The sequence below is a fragment of the Schistocerca piceifrons genome, chromosome 2, assembly GCF_021461385.2.
Source record: "Schistocerca piceifrons isolate TAMUIC-IGC-003096 chromosome 2, iqSchPice1.1, whole genome shotgun sequence".
Lineage (NCBI taxonomy): Eukaryota > Metazoa > Arthropoda > Insecta > Orthoptera > Acrididae > Schistocerca > Schistocerca piceifrons.
In genome coordinates, this window is record NC_060139.1 from 609601071 (window position 1) to 609625192 (window position 24122).

At 40.0% G+C, this 24122-nt stretch overlaps 1 protein-coding gene across 1 annotated transcript in view; it reads right to left on the minus strand.

Annotated features, from left to right (window-relative positions):
* Nucleotides 1–24122, minus strand: part of LOC124777426 (ankyrin repeat domain-containing protein 6) — a 709541-nt gene that overhangs the window by 67050 nt on the left and 618369 nt on the right. Inside the window, exons 3-4 of the mRNA XM_047252825.1 lie at nucleotides 18788–18920; nucleotides 8019–8117 (exon numbers count right to left, since the gene is read on the minus strand). Of these exons, the coding sequence (XP_047108781.1) occupies nucleotides 8019–8117; nucleotides 18788–18920 (232 nt within the window). The remainder of the gene's footprint in view (nucleotides 1–8018; nucleotides 8118–18787; nucleotides 18921–24122) is intronic.

Here is a 24122-nt window from a genome sequence, read left to right on the forward strand (position 1 = left end):
TCCCGGGATTGGAATGACTCCTTACCCTCTCCCTTAAAACCCACATCCTTTCGTCTTTCCCTCTCCTTCCCTCTTTCCTGATGAGGCAACAGTTTGTTGCGAAAGCTTGAATTTTGTGTGTTTGTTTGTGTTAGTTTGTGTGTCTATCGACCTGCCAGCGCTTCGTTTGGTAAGTCACATCATCTTTGTTTTTTATATATATATAAACAAAGATGATGTGACTTACCAAACGAAAGAAGAAATGAGAAGTGGACGATAACAGTATATAAATCATGAATTAACTTTGCTGCAGTTAGCACTTTATTTTTATGAGGTTATAATGTAATATATTGTTGTAAATGGGTCGAAGTGTTCAATTTGGCCAAATTAAAATTTGGTGGTTGTCTATATCTGACATCTGGAGAAAGCATGGATCCAGCATGAGTCAGAGTTCTGTAGCATTTTTGCAGTAATGTAAGACAAACTATAACACTTTCTCTATCCTGAGTTTGATTGGGTAGCATCTGAGCTGAGTAATTTGAGTAGTTTAATTTTGAGGTGAGATTCAAGTAGACAGATTGGGTCTGAAGTGGAAAATTTGAATGTTGTTTGGTTGGTACTATGCTCGTCTGCATCAGTGAATATCTTCAGTGCACCACCTCACCCTTTCTCAGGAAAAACTTAATTTCAAATTGCATTGATTATGATCCTCGTCCAAGTCGTGGGAGATGGGCAACGGCACAAAGTAGGGGACTGCCTGTAGGGGCGATGTACAGCGGGGACTTCGTGTGCCCAGGACCGCTACAGTAGCTGAGAAGGCCCTATGGGAACCCTGAAACGTGACGGCTAACGGGGCTCTGGAGAAGCTGCGATAGGCCTAGCAAGCCAGTAGTGGATAAATCAACTGCTTTTAAAAAGGGAACATGCCTCGGATCACGGAACGGATTTAAAGGAAACCGACCAAGCAATGGAAAAGGATTACGAGATGGTTTACGACTGGGCACCTTAAACGTAAGGACTCTAACTGGGAAGTTAGAAGAAATTGTAGAAATGATGGAAAGGAGGAAATTGGACATCTTGGGACTTGCTGAGACTAGGTGGAGAGGAGTTGGTGAAAAACCACTAAGTAAAGGATGTAAACTGTACTGGATAGGGAATGAGAGGGGAAGAAATGGAGTGGCAATAGTGGTCAGAGAGGGTCTGCAGGAGGAGGTGGAAGGTATCAATGATCGAATGATAAAAGCCAGAGTACGGGTGAAAGGAAAAAGCATTGAAATCATCCAAGCATATGCCCCACAGGTGGGGTGTACAAAAAAGGAGAAGGAGGAATTTGAAGATGACATGCAAAAGCAGCTAAATGGAGGAAATCAGATTATAATAGGGGACCTCAATGCACATGTTGGCACAGACAGGAAAGGATTCGAGGAGATAACGGGACCAGAGGGCTGGGGGAACCGTAATAGAGAAGGCAAATTGTTGCTGGAATTCTGCAAGAGGAATGGGCTGGCGATCGCAAATTCCTGGTACAAGAAGAGAAGTAGTCACAAAATAACTTGGTACAGTGGGGACTGGTCCCAAACTTCAGTAGTAGACTATGTACTAGTGGATAGGCAGATGATGAGCAGCCTCACAGATGTTAAGGTCATTCCATCTGAGGCCTTAGACAGTGACCATCGGCTGTTGGTAGCCACCCTGAGAGAGAAAAAAGATAGGAGGGCAACAGATATACAGGAGAAAAGGTTGAAGACATGGATGCTAAAAGAGGATGAACCGAGGACCCAGTACCAGACACTGATCAGGAAGAAGCTGCCAAAGGAAGATCAGAGAACAGTGGAAGACGAATGGGGAGATTTTAAGAGGGCTCTAGTTGAAGCAGCTGAGACTATGTGCGGAAGAACTAGCACAAAGAGGAGAAGTAGGGAAACCCCATGGTGGAACAACATATGTAAAGAGGCAGTACTTCGAAAGAACAAAGCCTTCAGAGAATGGTTTCAGACCCGAACAGAGGAAGCTAGGGTAAAATATAAAGAAAGCAAGAAAGCGGCACAGACCATAGTAAGGGCGGAGAAGAAGAAGTGGATGGAAAAATGGACAAGAATGTTAGAAGAGGACAGTGAAGGGAACAAAAAAGTACTCTACACCATGGTAAGAAATAAGAGGAACGACAGAAGCGAGTGCCTGAGGATCATGGATAATAATGGAAGAGTTGTGGAGGAAATGCATGAGCTCAAAAAGATTTGGAAGGAGTACTTTGAAGATCTGTTGAATGCCGCCAAGCGGGTAACTAACAGCGATGGAGAGCCTAAGGCAGCAGACGATTATAATAGTGGGGAAATTGATGATCTAACTTGGAATGAAGTGGAAGAAGCCATAAGGAGGATGAAAGGGGGCAAGGCACCCGGTTGGGACGAAGTAACAGTGGATATGATACGAGCAGCAGGAGAAGTAGGAACCCAGTGGCTATACAGAGTGCTGAGGGTGGTGTGGAAGGAGAACAGAATTCCTGAGGATTGGAAGAAAGGAATTATAGTCCCGATCTTCAAGAAAGGGGATAAAAGGAGATGTGAGAGCTACAGAGGAATCACCCTGCTATGCCACTGTGGAAAAATCTATGAAAAGATCCTGGAGAAGAGAATAAGAAGCAGTATTGAAAGTAGACTGCATGAGGAGCAGTACGGTTTCAGACCGGGAAGATCAACAACGGACCTCATATTTGCGGTAAGGCAACTGCAGGAAAGGCACTATGAGTACAGGAAGGACTTAATCATGGCCTTTTTGGATATTGAGAAGGCGTATGACAGTATCTGTAGGGACAAGCTCTGGGATGTGCTGAACGCAAAAGGGATAGATGAAGAGATAACACGAAAAGTCAGAAAAATGTATGAGGGAAGTGAGAGTTGTGTGAAAGTGGGGAGGGAACGTACTGCATGGTTCAAACTGCAAAATGGGCTGCGACATGGAAGTGCTCTTTCGCCTTTATTGTTTATTATTGTTATGGATGAAATCCTACAGCAAGTATCAGATGCAATTGGAGATCATAAAATGAAAGCAGTGCTTTTTGCCGATGACCTGATGTTATGGGGAAATTGCGAGAAGGAGGTGCAAGAGCAGTTAGATGCATGGGAGGCAACGGCAGCACAATATGGAATGCATTTCTCTGCAAAGAAAAGTGAAATAATCATCACAACAAGGAAGAAGAATAGGCCAAATGTGGATATAACTTGTGGAGGGGAAAAACTACAAGTGGTAGAGAACTTCAAGTACCTGGGAAGCGTGATTGAAAGTAAGGGGGGAAACGCAATGGAAATAAATGAAAGGTGCAGAAAAGCAGGGCAGTTCTACAAATGCATTAGGGGGCTTATTTGGAGCAAGGAGGTGCCACAGAAATCCAAGGGAATTATATACCGAACCTACTTTGTCCCCATATTGGCATACGGAAGTGAGACATGGGTAATGCACAAAAGCGACAAAAGTAGAATACAGGCTAGTGAAATGAAGTTCCAGAGGAGCAGGTTGGGTGTAACAAGACGAGACAGATTGCGAAATGTGTATGTGAGGGAAAGACTAAAGGAGGAACCAGTACAGGACAGGATAGAAAAATCAAGACTGCAGTGGTATGGACACATGAAGAGAATGGATGAGGGAAGAATTCCAAAGAGGATGTTTGATCTGCAACTGGAAGGGAAGAGGCCCAGAGGAAGACCAAGAGATAGATGGGTGAAGGGAGTGAAGGAATGTGTGATGAGAAGAGGAGAGAACTGGACGAAGGTGGAAGAGGGGGAATGGTGGAAAGACAGAACACGATGGAGAGGCTTGTGTTCCCGACAGACCCAGCCAGTGGCTGGAAACTGTCCAAGATGATGATGATGATTGATTATGATGTAATGCCTTACTAGTATGGCATTTTCTTGGTAGAAAGTCCCATATTGCAAGCTTCAATTAGAAATAATTTATATTATATTATTTTGTAGGACATTTAAGAGGCAAAGAGGCAAAGGCAATAGATAGAAGCTGGAAAGTATTTTTAAGTTTATCAGAATTCTACACATCAACTGTAAGTGAATGTATTAATGAATGTGTTTTTTGTTTAAAGCAGAAAAATTAATTTTTAATAACTAGACAGCAACACTGAACATTTTATCACTGTATTCTGAAGCAATATGGGCTTATAGTAATTTTCTAGGCTCATTCTGATAGTTTGATTTGAAATAAAAGAAAAAATCTTTTAAGTACAAATCTAATAGGATACAGTATTAAAGAACTGCATTCAATTTGCCCACTATAAACTGGTTAGGTCGAAAAAGAAACAAAAGTGTGGAAAGATAAGCTTGAATATCCAAGTCAGTGTTTTATATACAAAAAAGTGTTTATCAATGATATGGATGATAAACATTTATAAAAATGTAATCTCTGCTACAGAATCTTTCAAAATGGATGAAAGGCAGAAGGCAGATTTCTGGAAAACATTTGAGACAGAGTCCCACTGCAGACTCTTAACGAAGGTCTGAGCGTATAGATTAGGTACCCAGATATGTGAATGGATCAAAGATGTCTTGTGTAATAGAGTCTGTTATGGAGTCCTAGATGGGAGTGTTAATTGGAGACAAGGATATTGCCAGGAGTGCCTCAGGTAAGTGTGATAGGTCCACTCTTATTTTCTACATACATAAATTATCTGTTGGGCATGGTTGCAGCAATCTGCAGCTGTTTGCTGATAAAACTGTGCTGTATGGGAAGGTATTGTCATTTAGTAACTGTAGGAGTATACAAGATAACTTAAAACAAATTTCTAGGTGTTATGATGAAAGCTGACTTGCTCTACATATAGAAAAATGTAAGTTAATTCGGGGCAGGAAAAACAATCACATAATGTTCAAATACAGCACTAGTCATGTGCAGCTTGGCAGAGTAACATCAGTTAAATATCTAGGCATAACACTGCAAAGTGATGCAAAATGGAAGCACCTAAGGACAGTAGTAGGACAGGTGACTGGTCAATTTCAGTTTGTTGGGAGAATTTTAGGAAGATGTAGCTCATGTATAAAGGTGACTGTGAGTAAAACACTAGCATGATGCATTATTGAGAACAGCTCAAGGGATCTCCATCAGGTCAGATTATAGGAAGACACTGAAGCAATTTAGTGGTGTGCTGCTAGATTTGTTTACCAATAGGTTCAATCATTTCATGAGTATTACGAAGATCCATGATGAACACAAGTAGGGATCCCTGGAGGGAAGAAAACATTCTTTTCATGAAAAATTAATGAGAAAATTTAAAGAACTGGCATTTGAAGATGACTGCAGAATGATTCTACTGCCGCCAATGCCCATTTCATGTAAAAACCACAAAGATAAGATAAGAGAAATTAGTACTTGTACAGAGTTTTTCCCTCGCTCTATTTGTGAGTGGAACAGAAAAGGAAATGACAATGGTACAAGGTACCCTCTGCCATGCACCATACAGTAGCTTGCAAGTATGTACGTATATATAGAAATGTTTCATGTTCTTACAGCAAAACAGTTTCATTTAAATATCAGTAATAACTTATGTGAAAAGTTTAGTTAGATGAGGCCTCCAGATGTGGCATACTGATGGATGTGGCATACTGAAGACACAATCAGAGCAACTTGAATTTACCAGTCAACACAGTATTATCACTGATGTGCATAATATGTGTAGAATTACTAGATACATGTACATTGATGATTAAATAAAACACTAGCCAGCAATCTGTAATAATCGTAACCTGCAATTAATTCCTCTGAATTGTTTTTGTAATTTATCCATGAAGTATTAAAATGATAGTGATGTGTTGCTATGTCAAGCAGTCATTTGCCAACTAAATGGACAAAGCTTAGCCCATGCAGCTTGCTGTGTTAAAACTAGAGACTAAGAACAATAAATAAAAAGTCCAACAATAGCTAAACATAACTTTCTGAATAAATGCACTAGGGTGAACCGTGTACTGTGAAAGTTCCTGACAGATGAGAACCGTATGTTGGACTGGTACTCAAACCCAGACTCTCACCTTTCACAGGCAAAGCTCTCACCACCTCACAGCGTTGTCTATCTCAACAGTGGCTCTCCTTTGTACTTTACAACACTAGCTCTCCTGTGGGAAAGGAATTGTGGATTAATTTACTGTGACAACTGACAACCTTGGTCCTTTTCTGAATCATCTTCAGACAGCAAAATCTTACAATTTGTTTTGTTGTTCTTTCAGACAGCCATTCAAGATTTTACATTGCTATCATTAGAGGTAACTACCAGAGGTAGGACACACAAAGGCCAGAATATTACTTATTCAAGCCATCTGAAACTACTCAGATTGATATATATGTTCTGGCGAGGCTGCTATATGTTGCTATGTCTTTAATAACTAAGTGTTGGCCATGTTCATCACATTTAACAAGGAAATTGCCAGTCAAAGAATTTGTTTGGATCACTCAAATTTTGAGTGTTGAGTTGTGGTGGTTTCAATAGTTCATTGATTCAGTAGTGATATTCAGATGGCAGTTGATTCAGTGTACTGCCTACTCTTGGAGCTAACAGCATATCAGTTTTGAAACTGCATTATTATTCACACTATTGACTCCTCTATCTTTTAGATATTCCTACCACTCATGTATCATGACGAGTACGTAGTCACTGAGCTGGGGACAAATCTTTGGACTTCATGAAGGGCAGCTACTACTGTTGTAGATGTTGATAGCATATTGAAATTTTGAAAGTGGTGAGTAAGTCCTGGTTGTTAAAAAGAAAAGTGGAGCGGTTTGACAATCAGATATTTTTGGATTAAATGTCTAACAATGAAGAAGTTTGACATTTTGAATGATTAGTTAGAAAATTATGGTATGACATCAAATGTTGATTAACAGTAACCTGACAATGTATCATATCTAACTGCAGGTGTGAAATAATAAGAAATTACTTCCCCAACAAATAACTGTGTATGGGATAAGGCAACTCTATTTCAATCTTACAGCAAAGACATAATTAGAAAACTACCCAGAATGAATCCAAACATGAGAAAATGTTCTTCAAGTAATACATTGCCTGCAGAAAAATCTGAAAAATTGCAACTATTTTTAGCTGAACAAGTGAGAATTAAGAGTGTCTTGTAAGAACATTGTCAATACAGACCTATATATCTTTGTCCTTAAAAATGTTCTGTTGTGTATGATTTAATGCCTCCAGACCAATTCACACATGTTTAGTTCTGCTCCTGAATGAAATGGTGTCGGAACATTTGGGTTCACAGTTTCTAATTTCTTTGTATGGTGTTAGGTTCAACCCATTTTGGCATGTAAATACTTATAACACACACCATTCTGCATTAGAAAATCTTCATCACTACACTGAACAGCCATTATATAGTGTTAAGATTAGTATTTGATGCACAATTTTCAGACCAGTTTCATTTTGGCAACTCAATATGAGAAATCTCAACTTCCTGTAAGCTCAAAGGCTATTTATCAGATACCAAAGGTTTGGACGTAATATTGTGGAATAATAATCTTGAAGATGGGGACATTATATCTGGGTTGTCGTTTGTTGATGTGAACACATCCTAAGAGCAATGTCTCCAACTTTGATCAAAAGTGGATGCAACCTGGAAGCTTATGACACGTAATAATGCAGACAATCTGAGCAGAAATGGTAGCATGTCAATAAGAAGTAAATGAAGGTAATTGGTGCTGCCCAGAAGATATCAGCAATTATAATTTTCTAACAGTTCTCTTAATGCTTCTGACATGTAGATGTGATTGTACAGCTAAAACTTCATTTTTTAGTCTCCACCAGATTGAACAGACATAATAAAAATAAATAAAAGCAGCAACTGTAATATTATTAATGATAAAAATACAAATAAAAAGAAGAAGAAGAACTGTTTTTAGTGACACATAAATAGAAGGGAATAATGACATAAATGTGTGAATGATGCTATCCTTTTTTTGAGTAACAGTCATAAATTCCTTTTAACTAATGGATGAAGGTGCATAAAACAACACTGAAGCAAGACTTGTGCTGCACATACCGAATCTGGGATGTTAACATCGCAGCCAGCAAGGAGGAGAGCAGCCACAGTGTCTGCATGGCCTGCTGACGCAGCCAAGTGCAGGGCATTGCAGCCATTCTGAAACAAAACTTAGCTAGTCAATCAGTCATCTGGTTTGTTATGCTAAGGGAACATGTGTTCATCCAGACATTTGTAATAAAAAGTCACTGCAACCCAATTCAACCAACAATCACAGTCATCCACCTTCTCACCCTCTCTCTGAAGCCTTTCCATATATAAACCTTTTACAGTCAGGGTTCTTTACACTCAAAGCAAACTTCATGCTCCATTTACAAAGCAATCATTTTCTGTATTTTAATTAAGAGTAAGAGGCTGTAAACTCAGGATAGAGCTTACATGGGGAAAAGCTTTGGACAAAGTTCATCCAATGGAACATTTCTGAAAAGTTTCCCTTCGCACATAGTGCAGGTTTTCCTTACCCTGCTTGAATGGTCCTGTTCAGCTCAAGAATGTTGGTCAGGAAAATAAATTTGCAAGTAATTACTGATATCAGTTGAAACATTTCTTACATACAGCATTCACTGATGTTTCCCAAAGGAAGGATTTGAAACTGGACTAACAGGAAAAAGATTTGCAACCTCTTGTTGGACTCTTTAAGTCCTGGACACTAATCTGTCCATGGCAGTATTGGCGAACAGAGGATATGTAGTGATGGACTTATTCTCCTTATTGCATTATGCCATGCATTACATTTCTTGCTACTTTAATTGTGTATTTTTTTCCACTTTAAGCTACTTCTCTAGCACATTTAAGTGTGGCCTATGAGTACTGTGGAATCTACATCCTGTACCTCTGAAACCTAAAACTTTGATGTTTCCATACTATGTACATGTTTTTGAGAAAAATATGTTCACAGACTGTATTTCTTTGTTTACACATGATCATAGTCACAGATAGCTGAGTGGCCAGTGCGACAGAATGTCAATCCTAAGGGCCCGGCTTCGATACCTGGCTGGATCAAAGATTTTCTGTGCCCATTGACTGGGTGTTGTGTTGTCCTAATCATCATCATTTTCATCCCCATCGACGTGCAAGTCACTGAAGTGGCGTCAAATCGAGAGACTTGCACCCGGTGAACGGTCTACCCGACAGGAGGCTCTCGTCACATGACATGGTTGCAGATCATATCGGTGTGGTACAGTCATTAAGGGCAATTGTGTGAATTAAGTGTCCTAACTACAATTTTATTTCCTCAGTGGTTTCTGAAATCTCATTTCTGAATAAATCATTTGCTTATCCACCTAACACAGTAACTTATTATAATTTATTACACACAATATAATTTGTTTGCTGTGCACTCATTTATGGTAATGGAGAGCCTTTGACACCAAGGTTGTAAAGAGTGTCAGACATATAGTTCTTTCTTCATTGAATAAATTACTTAAAACTAAAGTTTCTTGCTTGCAACTAGCCAGAATGACTTTCTCACTCTGCAGCAATTTATGTGTTATATGAAACTTCCTGACACATTAAAGCTGTGTCCCAGAATGGGACACGACTTTAACCTTCTAGGAAGTGTCATATCAGTGCATACTCCAATTATTCTGGAAACAATCTGCCAGGCTGTTGCTAAGACATGTCTCTGCAATAACCTTTCTTCATCTACATCTACATTTATACTCCGCAAGCCACCCAACGGTGTGTGGCGGAGGGCACTTCACGTGCCACTGTCATTACCTCCCTTTCCTGTTCCAGTCGCGCATGGTTCATGGGAAGAACGACTGCCGGAAAGCCTCCATGCATGCTCGAATCTCTCTAATTTTACATTCGTGATCTCCTCAGGAGGTATAAGTAGGGGGAAGCAATATATTCGATAGTTCATCCAGAAACGCACCCTCTCGAAACCTGGACAGCAAGCTACATCACGATGCAGAGCGCCTCTCTTGCAGAGTCTGCCACTTGAGTTTGCTAAACATCTCCGTAGCGCTATCACGCTTACCAAATAATCCTGTGACGAAATGCGCCGCTCTTCTTTGGATCTTCTCTATCTCCTCTGTCAACCTGACCTGGTACAGACCCCACAGTGATGAGCAATACTCAAGTATGGGTCAACGAGTGTTTTGTAAGCCACCTCTTCCAGGAGTGCTAGCCCCACACATTAAGCAGGAGAACTTCTGTTATGTTTAAAAGGTATGTGATGAGGTACTGGTGAAAGTAGAGCTATTGAAGATGGGTCATGAGTCATGCTTGGGTAGCTGTGTGCGAAAGGCAAAGTCCCGGGTTCACATCCCCGTCCAGCTCGTGGTTTTAATCTGCCATTAAGTTTCGTGTCTGGTACCAGTTTTTCCATCATCAGGTTAGGGGCTCAGAGGCAGAAAGTACATAGTTGGAAGTTCAACTTAACTATTGTGTACATGATTTTTGTATTTCTAGTTCATCAGCTTGAAATGCCATGGTTTTGTCAGAATATGATAGCAAATATCAGGTTCCACTTTTTAATGGGAACTACTTAAGAAATTGGAACTTTCAAATACAAAGTATGCTGGGCGAATTAGGTTTGTTCGATGTCACTGTAGAAGCCCATAGAGAACAAATGAAATGTCTAGTGACACAGAACAGAAACGAAATGAGAAAGGCAAATAATTAAAAAATTCATGAGCCATCACAGAAAAAGTCATTAAAAATACCTAACAGGCAGAAATTGGGCAACCACCTTGAACACGTGACAGGCTGCAGCAGTATTTTTCAAATGTGGTAAAACTTGTGTGACACATGCGAAAGAAAAAGCATTGCTAGTTAAGTACTTCTACATAAACATTTATTGCAGCTGAAATTCCATCCAGCAAAAGTACAATGAGTGGGCATTTCTTAGACTTGGCAAGTTGATACAGTATGTGATCTTCTGTGAACATGCGCGACAGTTTACGAAATACGCTGTGCGCCATTTTTTTTAACAATGATGCATAAATATGATAACTGATAACATTGTAACAGCAGTCGAGACATCGTCTACAGAATATCAAAAGTTACATTTTATGAAAAATAGGCTGATCGATCACGTGATTAACATCTGAACACTCTAAGAAGACACCAGCAGTAAACTCGGGACAGAACAGTGTTCAACACCTACAGAAACAGTTTCAGGCATGAGAAAAACTCAAAGAAAAAACAAATTCGCCAATGTCTTCGAAAGTGTCAGTTTAGTTTTAAATGTCATAACTGTGGTGAATTTGGACGCAATAGAGCCTATGGCCTATGGTATGGAACTCTGCCTATTATTGCACCTCAGCCTAATGTCGCACCCTTCTAAATAATACAAAGTAGTTGTAGCCACCTGGCGGGATTACGTTCATCAGGTGTATAACAGCAACCCTTTAGTAGTGTGTCATCTTTGGTTGGTTGTGAAATTTTTCTAAAGTTTTGTTCACAGGAAAAGTTTTTTATGTTTCAAAAGCTCAGCAATCAATATTTTAAGAGGCAAGCTATTTTTAAACAGTGCGGCATAAAACTGAAACCACAGAATAATGTAGCTTAACAAGACATCGGCATATCGTCGTCTGTATAGTTTATTTTGGCAGTAGAGTCGAATGTTGGTTTTCTCCTAATATCGCAATTCTACTGCCGTTCTAATGTCGCACTGTGTGATAATATGCTCACTTTTTTATGTTACCATTTCTAACATTTCATCGCTCTGTCTGTACTTGCAACAAGATATAATGTATTGTTACAGATGTCACCTAAAAAAGAGAAAGAAGTGGACTTAGGAAAATATGAGAAGAGCTATCATTGCTGTTATGAATAGAGAGATAAGCCTGGGATGAGCATCGAAGCAATTTGACGTTCCAAAAACAACTTTGAAGAAAATGTGTGCTTAACAATGAGCTAGAGCAATCCCTTGTCAAATATTGCCCGGATATAGAGGCCAGATTTTATGGTTAAACCGCAAAACATATAAAGAAGATGGCTTTTCATTTGGTAGAAAAAAATTCTTTACGAACCCCTTTTAATAAAGAGACAACTATTGCTAGCTGGAAATGGCTTCACTCATTTATGCGGAGACACCAAGAGCTTAGTTTAAGAAAACCACAACAAACATCAGTGAAACATATTAGAAGATTTAGCAGGGAAAATGTTCAGCAGTTTTTTTGACATTTATGAACCCCTTCTACAAAAGATAAATTTTGACCCTAAGAGACTTTACAATTGTAATGAGACTGGTCTGACTGTTCTAACTGTTCTACAGCATAAGATACTGGAAGTTATTGCATTGAAAGGTAAATGCCAAGTTGGCTCTGTATCCTCAGCAGAGAGAGGATCGTTAGTAACCCTTGTTACTTGCATGAGTGCGACACTTTATACTTCCTTTGTTTGTATTTCCACGAAAAAATCAAAAGCCAGAGCTATTAGATGGGGTATTGAATGGAAACATGGCTGTCTACCGTAAATCAGGATGGATAGAATCTGAAAGTTTCCTTAAATGGTTTGAAGATCAGTTTTAGAAAGTGTGAAACCTACCAAGGAAGACCCCGTGATCCTGGTCTTAGATGGACACTATTCACATACAAGAAACTTACCCTTACTTGTGTCAGCTAGGGAAAACTGTGAACATATAGTGAGTTTACCACCTCACTGTTCTCATAAGATGCAACCTCTTGACAGAGATTTATGTTTCCCCTGAAAACTTACTATGCACAGGAAATAGAAAACTGGTTGAAAACTCATATAGGTAGAGTGGTGAGTCATTTCCAGATTGCAAAGCTGTTTGCTGAACCTTACGAAAAGTCAGCCACAGTAGCTACAGCAGCATATGGTTTTAGAATAACTGGACTGTATCCACTGAACAGAAACATTTTCCAAGACCATGAATTTTCAGTGGCTGACTCTACCATGTCCACTCATCAACAAGATGATCCACAAGACTCTGTCCGTCATTCACCAAAAACTGACAAATATCCAGCTGAAACACGTCGCATCAGACTGGAACTACTTGAGCCCCAGCCTGGACCTAGTGGCTCCCAACCACCTGTAAACAAGAGTGGTACACCCACTGTTCGAGGACAGGCCAGGTGTGAAACTTCCTCACCATCTGCAAATGACTGCAACGTTTTTGCGACAGATATAAGCCCTTTGCCATAACTGAAAGACCAAACTGTTCATTTGAAGAAAAGAGGACGACCAAGCTGCCCAGCAACTGTTCTGATAAGTACACCATATAAAATGAAGCTCAGTGAATATATTTCCAAAAAATCAAACAAAAATGTTGCAAACACTGTTTTTGCTGATAGATCAAACAAAAATAATCAACTCACTGAAAAACATAAAAAGGAAAAATCATGCATAAGAAGGAAACTATTGTAATTAAGAAAAGGAATGTCCCACATAAGAGACATCCTCAGAATCAGATGAAGATCCTGATAAACCATTGACAGTGATTACAGACGATGCAGACAGTGAAAATGACTGCCAGTGTCCTTAGTTGGCTGACAGGCCCAGGGAAAAAAATGGATGACTTGTACTAAATGTCCATTGCGGTGTCATGAAGAATGTTCTGGAGCTACTGATCATAAAAGCTTTATTTGTGATTTCTGTTTGGAAGCATAAATTCCATCATTGTATAATGTATTGTATGAAGTGTATGACATTTTTCTATGTGAAATTGTGTGACAAAACTATAATATTGTACATGTAATGAAATATAATAATATTCTAAAATATTCCGTTAATTTATTTTCATTCCTTAATTCTATTTTAAAATTGTTAGAGCTAGTATCTCTAATACAGCACAGAGCGATATTAGGAGGACACCTGGCGCTATATTAGGAATACTTTTTTCCAAACTGCCTAAATGTACTTGGTGTGGATTCTTATTTTTGAATTATTTGTTAGATGAGATATTCACTAAATTACTTCGGAAAGGGACACCAATAACCAGCTTACTAAAAAAATTAAGAAAGCAACTTAATAAAAGTAATAACAGCAAAATTACACCAAAAAAGTGGTGCGATATTCGGCTTAGTTCCCCTAACAAAAGAAATACAAACAAGAAAGGCTCTGGTGTTTCAGTAAATTATGACTCACAAGAGGGTTTTGAGAGTTCTGATGCACACTATTTTTCATCTGGTACAGTTAATGAATCGCTTTCCTGGTATTCTCACTCTGATGCAAGTGAACGTTTTGTGAGCTAGTTAAAAGTGCAGATGCTTGAGCGACAGATAATTATTAACATTGTAAAAATTTCAATTTTTTGGGGGACAATGCAGTCCTTTGAAATGAACATTTTCAGCTGTGGCAATGGAAAGCTAGTGCCAATTTAGATTAAAAATAATTTATTTGTTCCTGGACAATGGCACAACCCTCCTGTCAATGCAGGAACTGGGGACAAATAGTTTCAACGTTACATTTGAAAACAGAAGAGCAACAGTTCAAAGAAGACAGAATGTTGATCCTATTGCTAAAAAGCAGATACGCTCTGAAATTCGTCAGAAACTCTCGCATTACGTTTCTCGTTGAAACTAGTAGTATAGCCACGTAAACTTCGTTCATGTAATTTGTTCAAGAAGTTAGGTGAAACCTTTGACAAAGATGTTCGTCAAGGATTCTTTATGCTGTAATATGGCGCTTCGTTTGTGGTCACAATATAGCCGATCTCGTCTTCCGAACGTACAAACTTCGGACGACAACTGGTAAAATTCAAATCACTTTGCTTTCTTCAGTCATATTGGCCGACACTACACGAAACATGGACTGAAAAACTGATAAGTTTAGTCAAAGAAGGAGTTTGCGATATCCTGAGGCTGATAAATATCGTAATCGGGATATTGTTCAGAATCTATGGACTGAAATCGCATGTTTATTGGAAACCACAAGTAAGCAAAATCATCGCAAATTTCAGGTGTAAATTATCTGTGACCTCAAAAAATAATTTGTTCAAGTGCGAAGAATGGTGTGTCTTATAAAGTTACGATACCGTGGTGAATCTATTTGGGTCGTGGTAGGTTGACATTAGCTGTCTACAAATTATTATTACTACTTATTGGCATTTTTATGTCATTAGGTTGGTGACTCCGTTACATGAAGCTGTTTACAAATGTACCGTAAAACGGGGTTACTTAAGCCAGTGGGGTAACAAAAGCTGTTTTTCAAGATAAACTTTGAATCCTAACATTGTCATCACTGCTTTTATTTTGTAAGCTTTTGTTGGTGCTATTGTGTAAGTAATATTGCACAGATTATCTCTGTATCTTCGAAAAGTGTTCATTATTTGAAGGTAAGTTCAGAAGTTTTTGTTCCAGATCAATTTTAGCACAATTTTATACCCTTCAAAACTTTGCTTGCTGGTGTTTCCCAACGAAGCTTAATACCACCATTTCCCAACATAAACTCAAATATGCTTGAACTTCTTTGCTGGTTCACAACATATTTTTCCAAAACTTTTTTTATCCTGAAAAGTTTACAGTAGTGTCAAATGTGGGGTAATATAAGCCACTTATAAAAGAGTGGCTTTTGTCATCCCATACCATACAGTATCAAGTTTAAAAGAAATAACAGGCATATTGTCATTTCTTTTAGGAAACAATATGGTTTGAAAGTATCAAAGGCTTGTTAGAGCTATAAAGTGTAAAGATTAAACCGAAGATAGATTAAAAATAGCTTTACATGCGGTGAAGAATGGCCGTTCATTAAGGCAGCCTTGTAAAAAGTATGGCATTTCAAGGTGTGCACTTACTGCATTAGTGAAAGGAGGAACAAACAAAGTTTGTATTCTCCAGTGAAGAACAACAGCAGTTGGCAGAATGTGTGAGGGTGACTTGGAGATCGGAAATTCCCACTAATGTCTTTGATATTAGGTTGGTTGTCAAGACCTATCATGGCCAATGTGGAAGAAATGAACCACGATTTACGGACAACATGCAGGCATCGATTTTGTCGAATGATTCATAAAGAGACACAATAGTGCCCCTAACAATCGGTTGTGCCAAAATATTAAGAGGAATAGAGTAGCTGTGAGCAAGGAAACCGTAAACAATTGTTTGATGAACTCACAGTCTCACTCATGAACGTTGGCCCATGTATGATAGTGAACTATGGTGAAACAAATGTAACGGATGACCCAGGTCAAAAAAACGTTGCAGTAGGAAGAGGGACACGCCACACTGAACGCATTATTGATCTCTCAAAGTCAAGTAAATCTATTATGGTTTTAGGAAGTGCTCATGGAAGCCTACTTCCCCCTTACACCACCTTTAAGCTAGAAAATCTGTATGGCAGCTAGCTAGAAAACAGTCTAAACTTTAAGCCAACATTGTAATAAAAATGTAGAGCTTCCTTTCTAGAAAAAACTTGATATGTGAAGTATAAAACTGTAATTGTTTTCAATTTTTTTTATCATAATGTGTGTTTCAAACAACTGGTATGTCTAATTTAGCACAGTATATGGCCTTTGCTACTCTAATCCCACCTAACGTGAACAAAACGTTAATTTCCAACAACTGGCCTTTGTTACCCCATTTTACGGGATAACTAAATTTACCACGTTTTCAGTTTACAGCTTCAGACAGACGTGTTTCAGAACATTTTGTCATATGTAAATATAAAATAGAGTAAAATATCCATGTTTTAACTCAATCAGTTGCTCTCTAAAGTAAATAAATTTTGAACGGCAGATGTTTAAAGTTGAAAAGTGGCTTAAGTAGCCCCGTTTCATGGTAGTTTATATAATTATACTTTCAGTGCTCTAGGTGGTCAGCGTATCCTGTTCTAAACTTTGTCTTCCACAACTTATGTTGAATGACAGTAATTGAAAGTTAACTGACGTTTGTCTGCACAACGTCAAATAAATTCAGCAAAACAGAGTGTGTGTAGTCTTGCTTTTGAAGGTCACTACGATTCATCTCGAGTATGTAACCGGACGTTTCTTCCTTCATCTAATATATTCGTAAAATCTGCTTGGTAATTCCAATAACTCAAGTCAGAGCGTACCGTGCTCGCCATATTCCTTCTGAGACAAATGTAGCTCATTTACACGCATTCGGCCTATTTTTAAATAGTAAAAGCCGCTCTGTAGCACTCGTGTCCGAGCACAGAGGCATTGTGGTATCCATCCCACTGTCGGAGGTTAAAACCTAACCTATTTCATACACATACTAGATTTTAACCTAATCTAGCCTAACCTCCTTGACCCCGCCAAAAACTGAAGAAGGAGATCGGACCATTGTAGCGAAGTTGCCGGCCGGTGTTATTGGGCGACCTCTGGCGACGGCTTCTCCCGACCGTTGCCGGTGCCGCTGTGAACGCAGTCTTAGGAGACTTGACATTTGGCGGAACGTCACCGTCGCGTACGTAACGTCAAAATTTTCCTCTGTGGTTCAAATGGTGGCATTCACAGTCGCCGTCAACGGACAGGTCACTTCACATCAGCATCACGTCATGGTTTCTCGGGAAGAACCTTTCGACGGCCAATAGTGTAGACCCCCCCCCTCCCTATAGTGTAGCCCGCTTGTTAGTGTAGCCCGCTTGACAAGCAACTGATACATTTAGTACACAGTGTGAACCAATGCGAAAGTATTTCCCACTGACTGCTATTGCGAAAAGGTGCTAATATGTACTGGACGACAATATTAAATTAAAGTATTTTATTTTATACACTGATGGAATACACCGCAATAAACGATACGTATCTTGTTCAGTGTACTCTACTTACGATTTTTTCAGTGGAATAGCGAAAAGAAAAACCGGGAGTAAAACTGATGCGGCATGCATACGTTTAAAATAAGATTCGTAATAAATTAACGACGAACGGTAAGAAGCAGAAATATATGTAAACATGGTTTAAGTACACAAAAATGGTTCAAATGGCTCTGAGCACTATGGGACTCAACTGCTGTGGTCATCAGTCCCCTAGAACTTAGAACAACTTAAACCTAACTAACCTAAGGACATCACACACATCCATGCCTGAGGCAGGATTCGAACCTGCGACCGTAGCAGTCGCACGGTTCCGGACTGCGCGCCTAGAACCGCGAGACCACCGCGGCCGGCTACACAAAAATGGCCCATTTAGACTTACCGTAGGCAGATCATGAGCTTCTGTCGAGGTGATATTGGACGTCTAAATCTTGAATTTATCGTCATTTCTTCTGTTTTCCGTCTTTCCTTTAGTTGCTTTAAATTCGTGGAGGTATTAGTTGCGCAGAGGGTACATTGGCCAACCTCCACGAATCCTTGAATTTATCTTCGTAATTTTTATTTGTATCTTGCTTAACAGGTAAAAAAACTATTGTTTAGACATTCTGAAATATTTATAGAACGATGACTCCTCCTCTTCCAGATCCTTGTTAAGAGTGTGGAACTCTCCTTCACAGTCTCGATTTTTTAACATTTTTCTCACCCAGAGCCTTTTTTGCTCTCTGTTCATTATTATCAACAGCAGTCATTGCAAACTGCTGTAAACTAAATTTCGGCATTTTATGACGATGTGTCACGAACTACGAAATAGCGCCTCTGGTGAGTATTTTACGACCCAGCAGTAACGTCACGACGTTCTTTCGACGTTGGCGTATCGCCTTCGACGTTCAAAAATGTGACGGTTACGCTCCGGCAAGTGTGAATCCACCTTTAGAACTCCACACTCGGAATAATCATTCTGTCATTGACGTCACTGTCTCACTCGGGATGTAGTTGGCGGCTAATTTACACGAAAGCATGTGACGTACACCTACAACTAGTAGTCGCGCGGCCGAAACAGTCATTAGGGGTCAGAGGGAGGTGAGAGGCGGAGGACGGCTTACCTCGTCGGGCAGCAGCGGGGCGCCGTCGTCGAGAAGTCGCAGCGCCTCCCTGGTGTCGCCGCGGGCCGCAGACTCACGCAGGCGCGCCGCTACCGCCGCCGCCGCCACCGCCGATCCGCCGTCTCGCCGGCACCTGCGACAGAGGCACGCTCATGTGAGCAGCAGCGCAAGCTAAACAGGGGCGTTTATAGAAGTAGCGTACAGAGCATTCGGAAAGTCGATATGCACTCGACTACGAACTAGGGATGTAGATTCCGTTGGAAAATCGAAACAAAGTTGGTAGAACACATGCTGCCAGAATGCGATTGTTTTTTAAATCGTTCTACTGTTGCGGTAACTGTTTGGTTCAGTTGATGAAAGCTATTGAATGCGATGTGTAACGTTTAGATGTTCAAATTGTTTTCAGGTTGTGATGCTTTCAATTTTTTTTTCTTGCGCTTACGCCATATACCGCAGCGATCGCAGGATCGGCGTGGTTACAACGGATTTGGCAATGTGAGTTTTAGGGATGGTCGGATGCCCTTCCTGCCGCCACCCCGTACCCCCCAGGACGGAATCAGAGTACCCCAACTGTCTGCGTCTAGTGTAAATCTTGAAATAGTGCGGACGTGTTTCAACTGTCTGCGACGCGTGTAACAGGCGGAACGTGGGGACCAGCCCGGTATTCACCTAGCGGCATGTGGAAAACCGCCTAAAAACCACATCCAGGCTGGCCGACACACCGGCCCTCGTCGTTAATCCGCCGGGCGGATTCGATCCTGGGCCGGCGCGCCTACCCGAGTCCAGGAAGCAGCGCGGTAGCGCGCTCGGCTACCCTGGGGGGTCTGTGATGCTTTAAACTGAGGAATGTAAAAATTGAGTTGTTTTGAAAATCAGCCTTATGCAAACACAATTAATTAATTTATTTTTTATATATTTTTATTTTTACATTTACCGAGACAGTTCAATTAGCGATGTAATTTTAAGAAATAAAAAAAATTGACCCACAGAAGATGACACAAAGGTGTCGAAACATGTCTGGCTAAATCTTAAAAAGAAAGAAGCAATTAATTAATTGTGTTTGCATAAGGCTGATTTTCAAAATAACCCAATTTTTAAATCGCAAACACGGAAAAACATCAAGAGGAACTTCAAACCATAGTAAAATGAGTCTCTGAGGAACGTCTTTTTCTTATCCAACATGTGCTTCGACAGGGTGATAAATACACAGATTTGGTGCATGAGGAATTTTCTGAAAAGTTCCCGGAAACAGCAGTACCTCATTGTAATTAAGTTGGTCGTCTTTGTGAGAAATTTCGAGAGACAGTCTCTGGGAGACCATCTAAACTAAACGAGCAGGAGTTGTTGGATATTTCTGACTCTATGCAGTAGAGACCAAAAAAATCATCGCGCAAGCTGGCACAAGAAAAAGATATCGGGCTTGCTTCCACCTATAAAGCGGTTAGGCAAACATTAGAACTGTTCCCATACAAATTGGCGGCAGTGGATAAACTGAAAGGTGCGGATAATGAAAGTCGAATCGGTTACTGCAAATGGTTTAGAACTCTTACTGAGGGGAATACTATCGATATTTTTGATGTCACCTTCCGTATCTGGTCAACTTCTCACGTCATGGTTCAAATGGCTCTGAGCACTATGGGACTTAACATCAGAGGTCATCAGTCCCCTACAACTTAGAACTACTTAAACCTAACTAACCTAAGGTCATCACACACATCCACGCCCGAGGCAAGATTCGAACCTGCGACCGTAGCGATCGCGCGGTTCCAGACTGAAGCGCCTAGAACCGCTCGGCCACACCGGCCGACCCCTCTCGTCATGTTAACACACAATACACACGATTATTGTCCACGGAGAACATTCGTGCTGTGCTTGAAACTTCATAGCATGACCAGAAAATTAAAACTCGGTAGCAATATCCAGACGGCGCATTACTGGACCTTCATTTTTATTTTATTTTTTTAAGAGTCCGTGAGCAGTGAACGTTATTGGTCAATGATTCACGATGTCATTAGTCAGCTAAAGGAAGGCTGAATCAACTGCTCACGGTTTCAGCAAGATGGCGCTACGGAGCACACAGTTAAAAACGCAACGCGGCTTCTCGAAGAGCTTTTTTGCGGAACGTGTCCTGTAAATAAACTATGGCGTCCTCACTTGCCGAGCAATACTCCAAAAGACTTTTACGGAAGCAGCAAAATGTGTAGTTTATAGCAGTCGCTCACGCACGCTTCGCGATTTAAAAACTGAAATAACTGCGTATGTGAGAATCACATCAGAAACAAATCTGCAGAAAGTGTTTGCCAGTAAAATTAAGCGGATTCAGACTCGTACAGACGCCCGTGGACGTCATTTCCAACATAAGGTGTAACGGCCCAGCAGAAGAAGCGAAGTTCGAGCGAAAATATTAGCCGCCCCATTATTTGGACATGCACACATTGGGACGTAGGCGACACGGGTTAAGGGGATACGGAATCACCTATCCCCGCAATGTTAATATATGCCTACTATAGGGAACATTTTCTCACAAACTACTGGAGACAGAGAGGTAAAAATTTTACTGTATGTGCATTCATATGTTACAACAATACTGAAACAACAGTTTATTGTCAAAGTATTTTCTTACAGAGATATTGTACATTTATTTTTAAGTAAATTTTTTCCATCGCTTTTTACTAGACTATCACCCCTAAGTCTTTTGTAAATCAAGTAATTAAAAAATCGTTGTTTCAGTATGTAATAGGGACCTATGTCACTACGTCATAAAAATTTCAGACTTCTAGGTTGACCAGTACCTGAGATAATGTTCCTAGATGAAGTAAAAAGTAAACTTACGGGAAACGGAGAAAGAAGATTAAAACATTCCTGATCCGTAGCTAATACCCCCTTCACAGTCTTCATAATCATCTTCAAGTCTTCTTTTGGCACCCCTCTGCACCTGTCTTGCTTTTTTCACTAATGTCTTGATTATATTATCAGCATGCCTTAGTCTGTGCTGATCTAAAAAGAACATAGCACGTACCGTACGGGAACCAACACACATACCCAACTTTTGAAGGACCTGGCATTTAGTTATATTTCCAAGATTGAAGGTTGCCACAGCATCATACACACCAAAATGTAGTGTATTAATTCCGACAAACACTGTTTTTGGGAGACGATGCCATATCACACTATTCAAGCACTCGTTGGGGTTCTGCGTTTTTCCGTGAAGACATTTCATCAGAAGACTTCTGTCAGCCAGATCTCTGAAAATGGGCTTTATTTCTGCCATGATGGCTGATGGTAGACTGTGGTGGTGAATGTATTTCTCTCCTGTTGTTAGTCCCCTATTGTATTTACACCAGCTGTTTTCACCTTTGGGGCACAAACCATGTTGTGGATGCTCATCCGTGGATGCGGTGTGGAAATATAAAGCCCATATAGCTCTCCTCATTTCTTCAAGATTGCCTGTATTTTGCCTGATTGCAAGGCCATAGCAGTTCTGAATGTGGTCTATTATGGAATCAGTCAATCTTCCTCTGCCATCCAAGGTTTTCCCATCATCTAGTTTTTTCCCTTTCATAACTGATTTTAACCTTCTCAGCCTGGCACCCATTCTCTTCTGCACGTGTCCTATACATTCAAGTTTGCTTATATTTACACTGTTCCCATATGGTTTGCTTTCCAAAACTTCTTTGAATGCTTTAGAGTCACCATCTCCCAGATATTTGACATAGCGAACATTATACCACTGGGAAGAGCGATGAAAAATTTTCTTCACCCCAGCAACCTCCATGCCACCACTACTACCATAATAATTAGCAATACAGTCATCACTGTGTTCATTTTTCAGCCTGCCTGTGCACCTACAGTATTTAGACATTATTGCAACATCAATAACCTTGCCAGTATCAACACTAGTTGCTGTTACAACACCATTGTTGGAGGTGTGGCCCCTTTTCTGCTACGTGCCATCAAACGCCACTGTGAGGTCACGACTGCCGTCATTTTCTTCCACTGCTTCTTCCACAGCAACCTGCATTGACTTCTGTGCTACATCTTCAACTGCAGATCCTAGTACATAATTGTAAGCTTCAAACTTTGAAGGTGCACTTGGAAGATTTAGAACACCACATAGCATATCACCAGCTGCTTTGCCCTTACCAATTGCTCGCAATCCATAAACTAACCTAATATTTACACTATAAAGTTCAGTTTTCTTGTATCCATTATTTACAGTTACTGAAACCGAACTTGGAAACTTACAGCTGTATTTACAAACACTGCATATTAAATTAAGCTGGGCAGCCAGGCCAACATGGGATTCTACTTTCAGAGAAACGTTTCCATGACATTTTTTGCAGCACAAACTGTTTTCAAGAGCTTCACACAATATATTCGTATCAATGAGTTCAAAAACTTCATTCCCTCTATCAAGTAAATTATATTTCTCTTCCAAATCTCTTAGTTTTTTATGAGAAGCACTGTTTTCATTTGGTGTAAGTTCGTTCGGCAAATCAGTAATAAGTGGATTCACATTTTCCAACAGTGATGATGATGAACTGCTTTGCTTTGCTAATGAATCATTATTTCTTTTCTTTTGCCAGTTCACACGCTTTTTAAATACTTTTGCTTTAGCTCTAGGCATTTTCACTGCGAAAAATGAAGCACTAAATACGAAATAACTCAACAACAACTACTTTCTTATATCACACTGTTTACAAAACAGTCCCGCCACAAAGTCAAAGAGTAACTTGAGGAAACCAGAGAGAAACATTTTCGGGCAACTAGTGTATAAATAGTCGCTGGAAACCGGGATATTTCAATTCATGTCACTTTAAAGGTACTGCCAAAAAGTTCATGGTCAGCCACGAGCGACGTGTATAACTAAAGCGCAATACCCGATCTCACAAATATATAAAAATAAAATAGTTATAATTGTAGTAGAGCTATGTATGATACGTCATTTTAAAGAGGAAACATGGCAGAATATAATACGCCAATAAAAAAAATTCGATTTTTTAACCCAAAATCCGATTCCGTATCCCCTTAAGGCAGCGCAGCACACCGCAGCTCAGGAAAAGCTGCGCGACACAGTAAGAGCACGCATTGGGAGACAGTTTCTTAGCCGGTATTGCACAGTATTTCCTTGTGAAACAATGGCTGAACTCGATCTTAGTTCAGAGTCGGAATCTGACTGACATACTGATGTTATTATCAGACACTTGAGACGGGAAGAAGTCTGGAAGGAAAATCATGTAAATGAATAAGAAACAAAAGCTGAATTGACGTCTGAGTTTTTTAATAAACGGCCCAGTAGTTACTTCCGTTTAGATTGGAGCCAATACCACAAAAT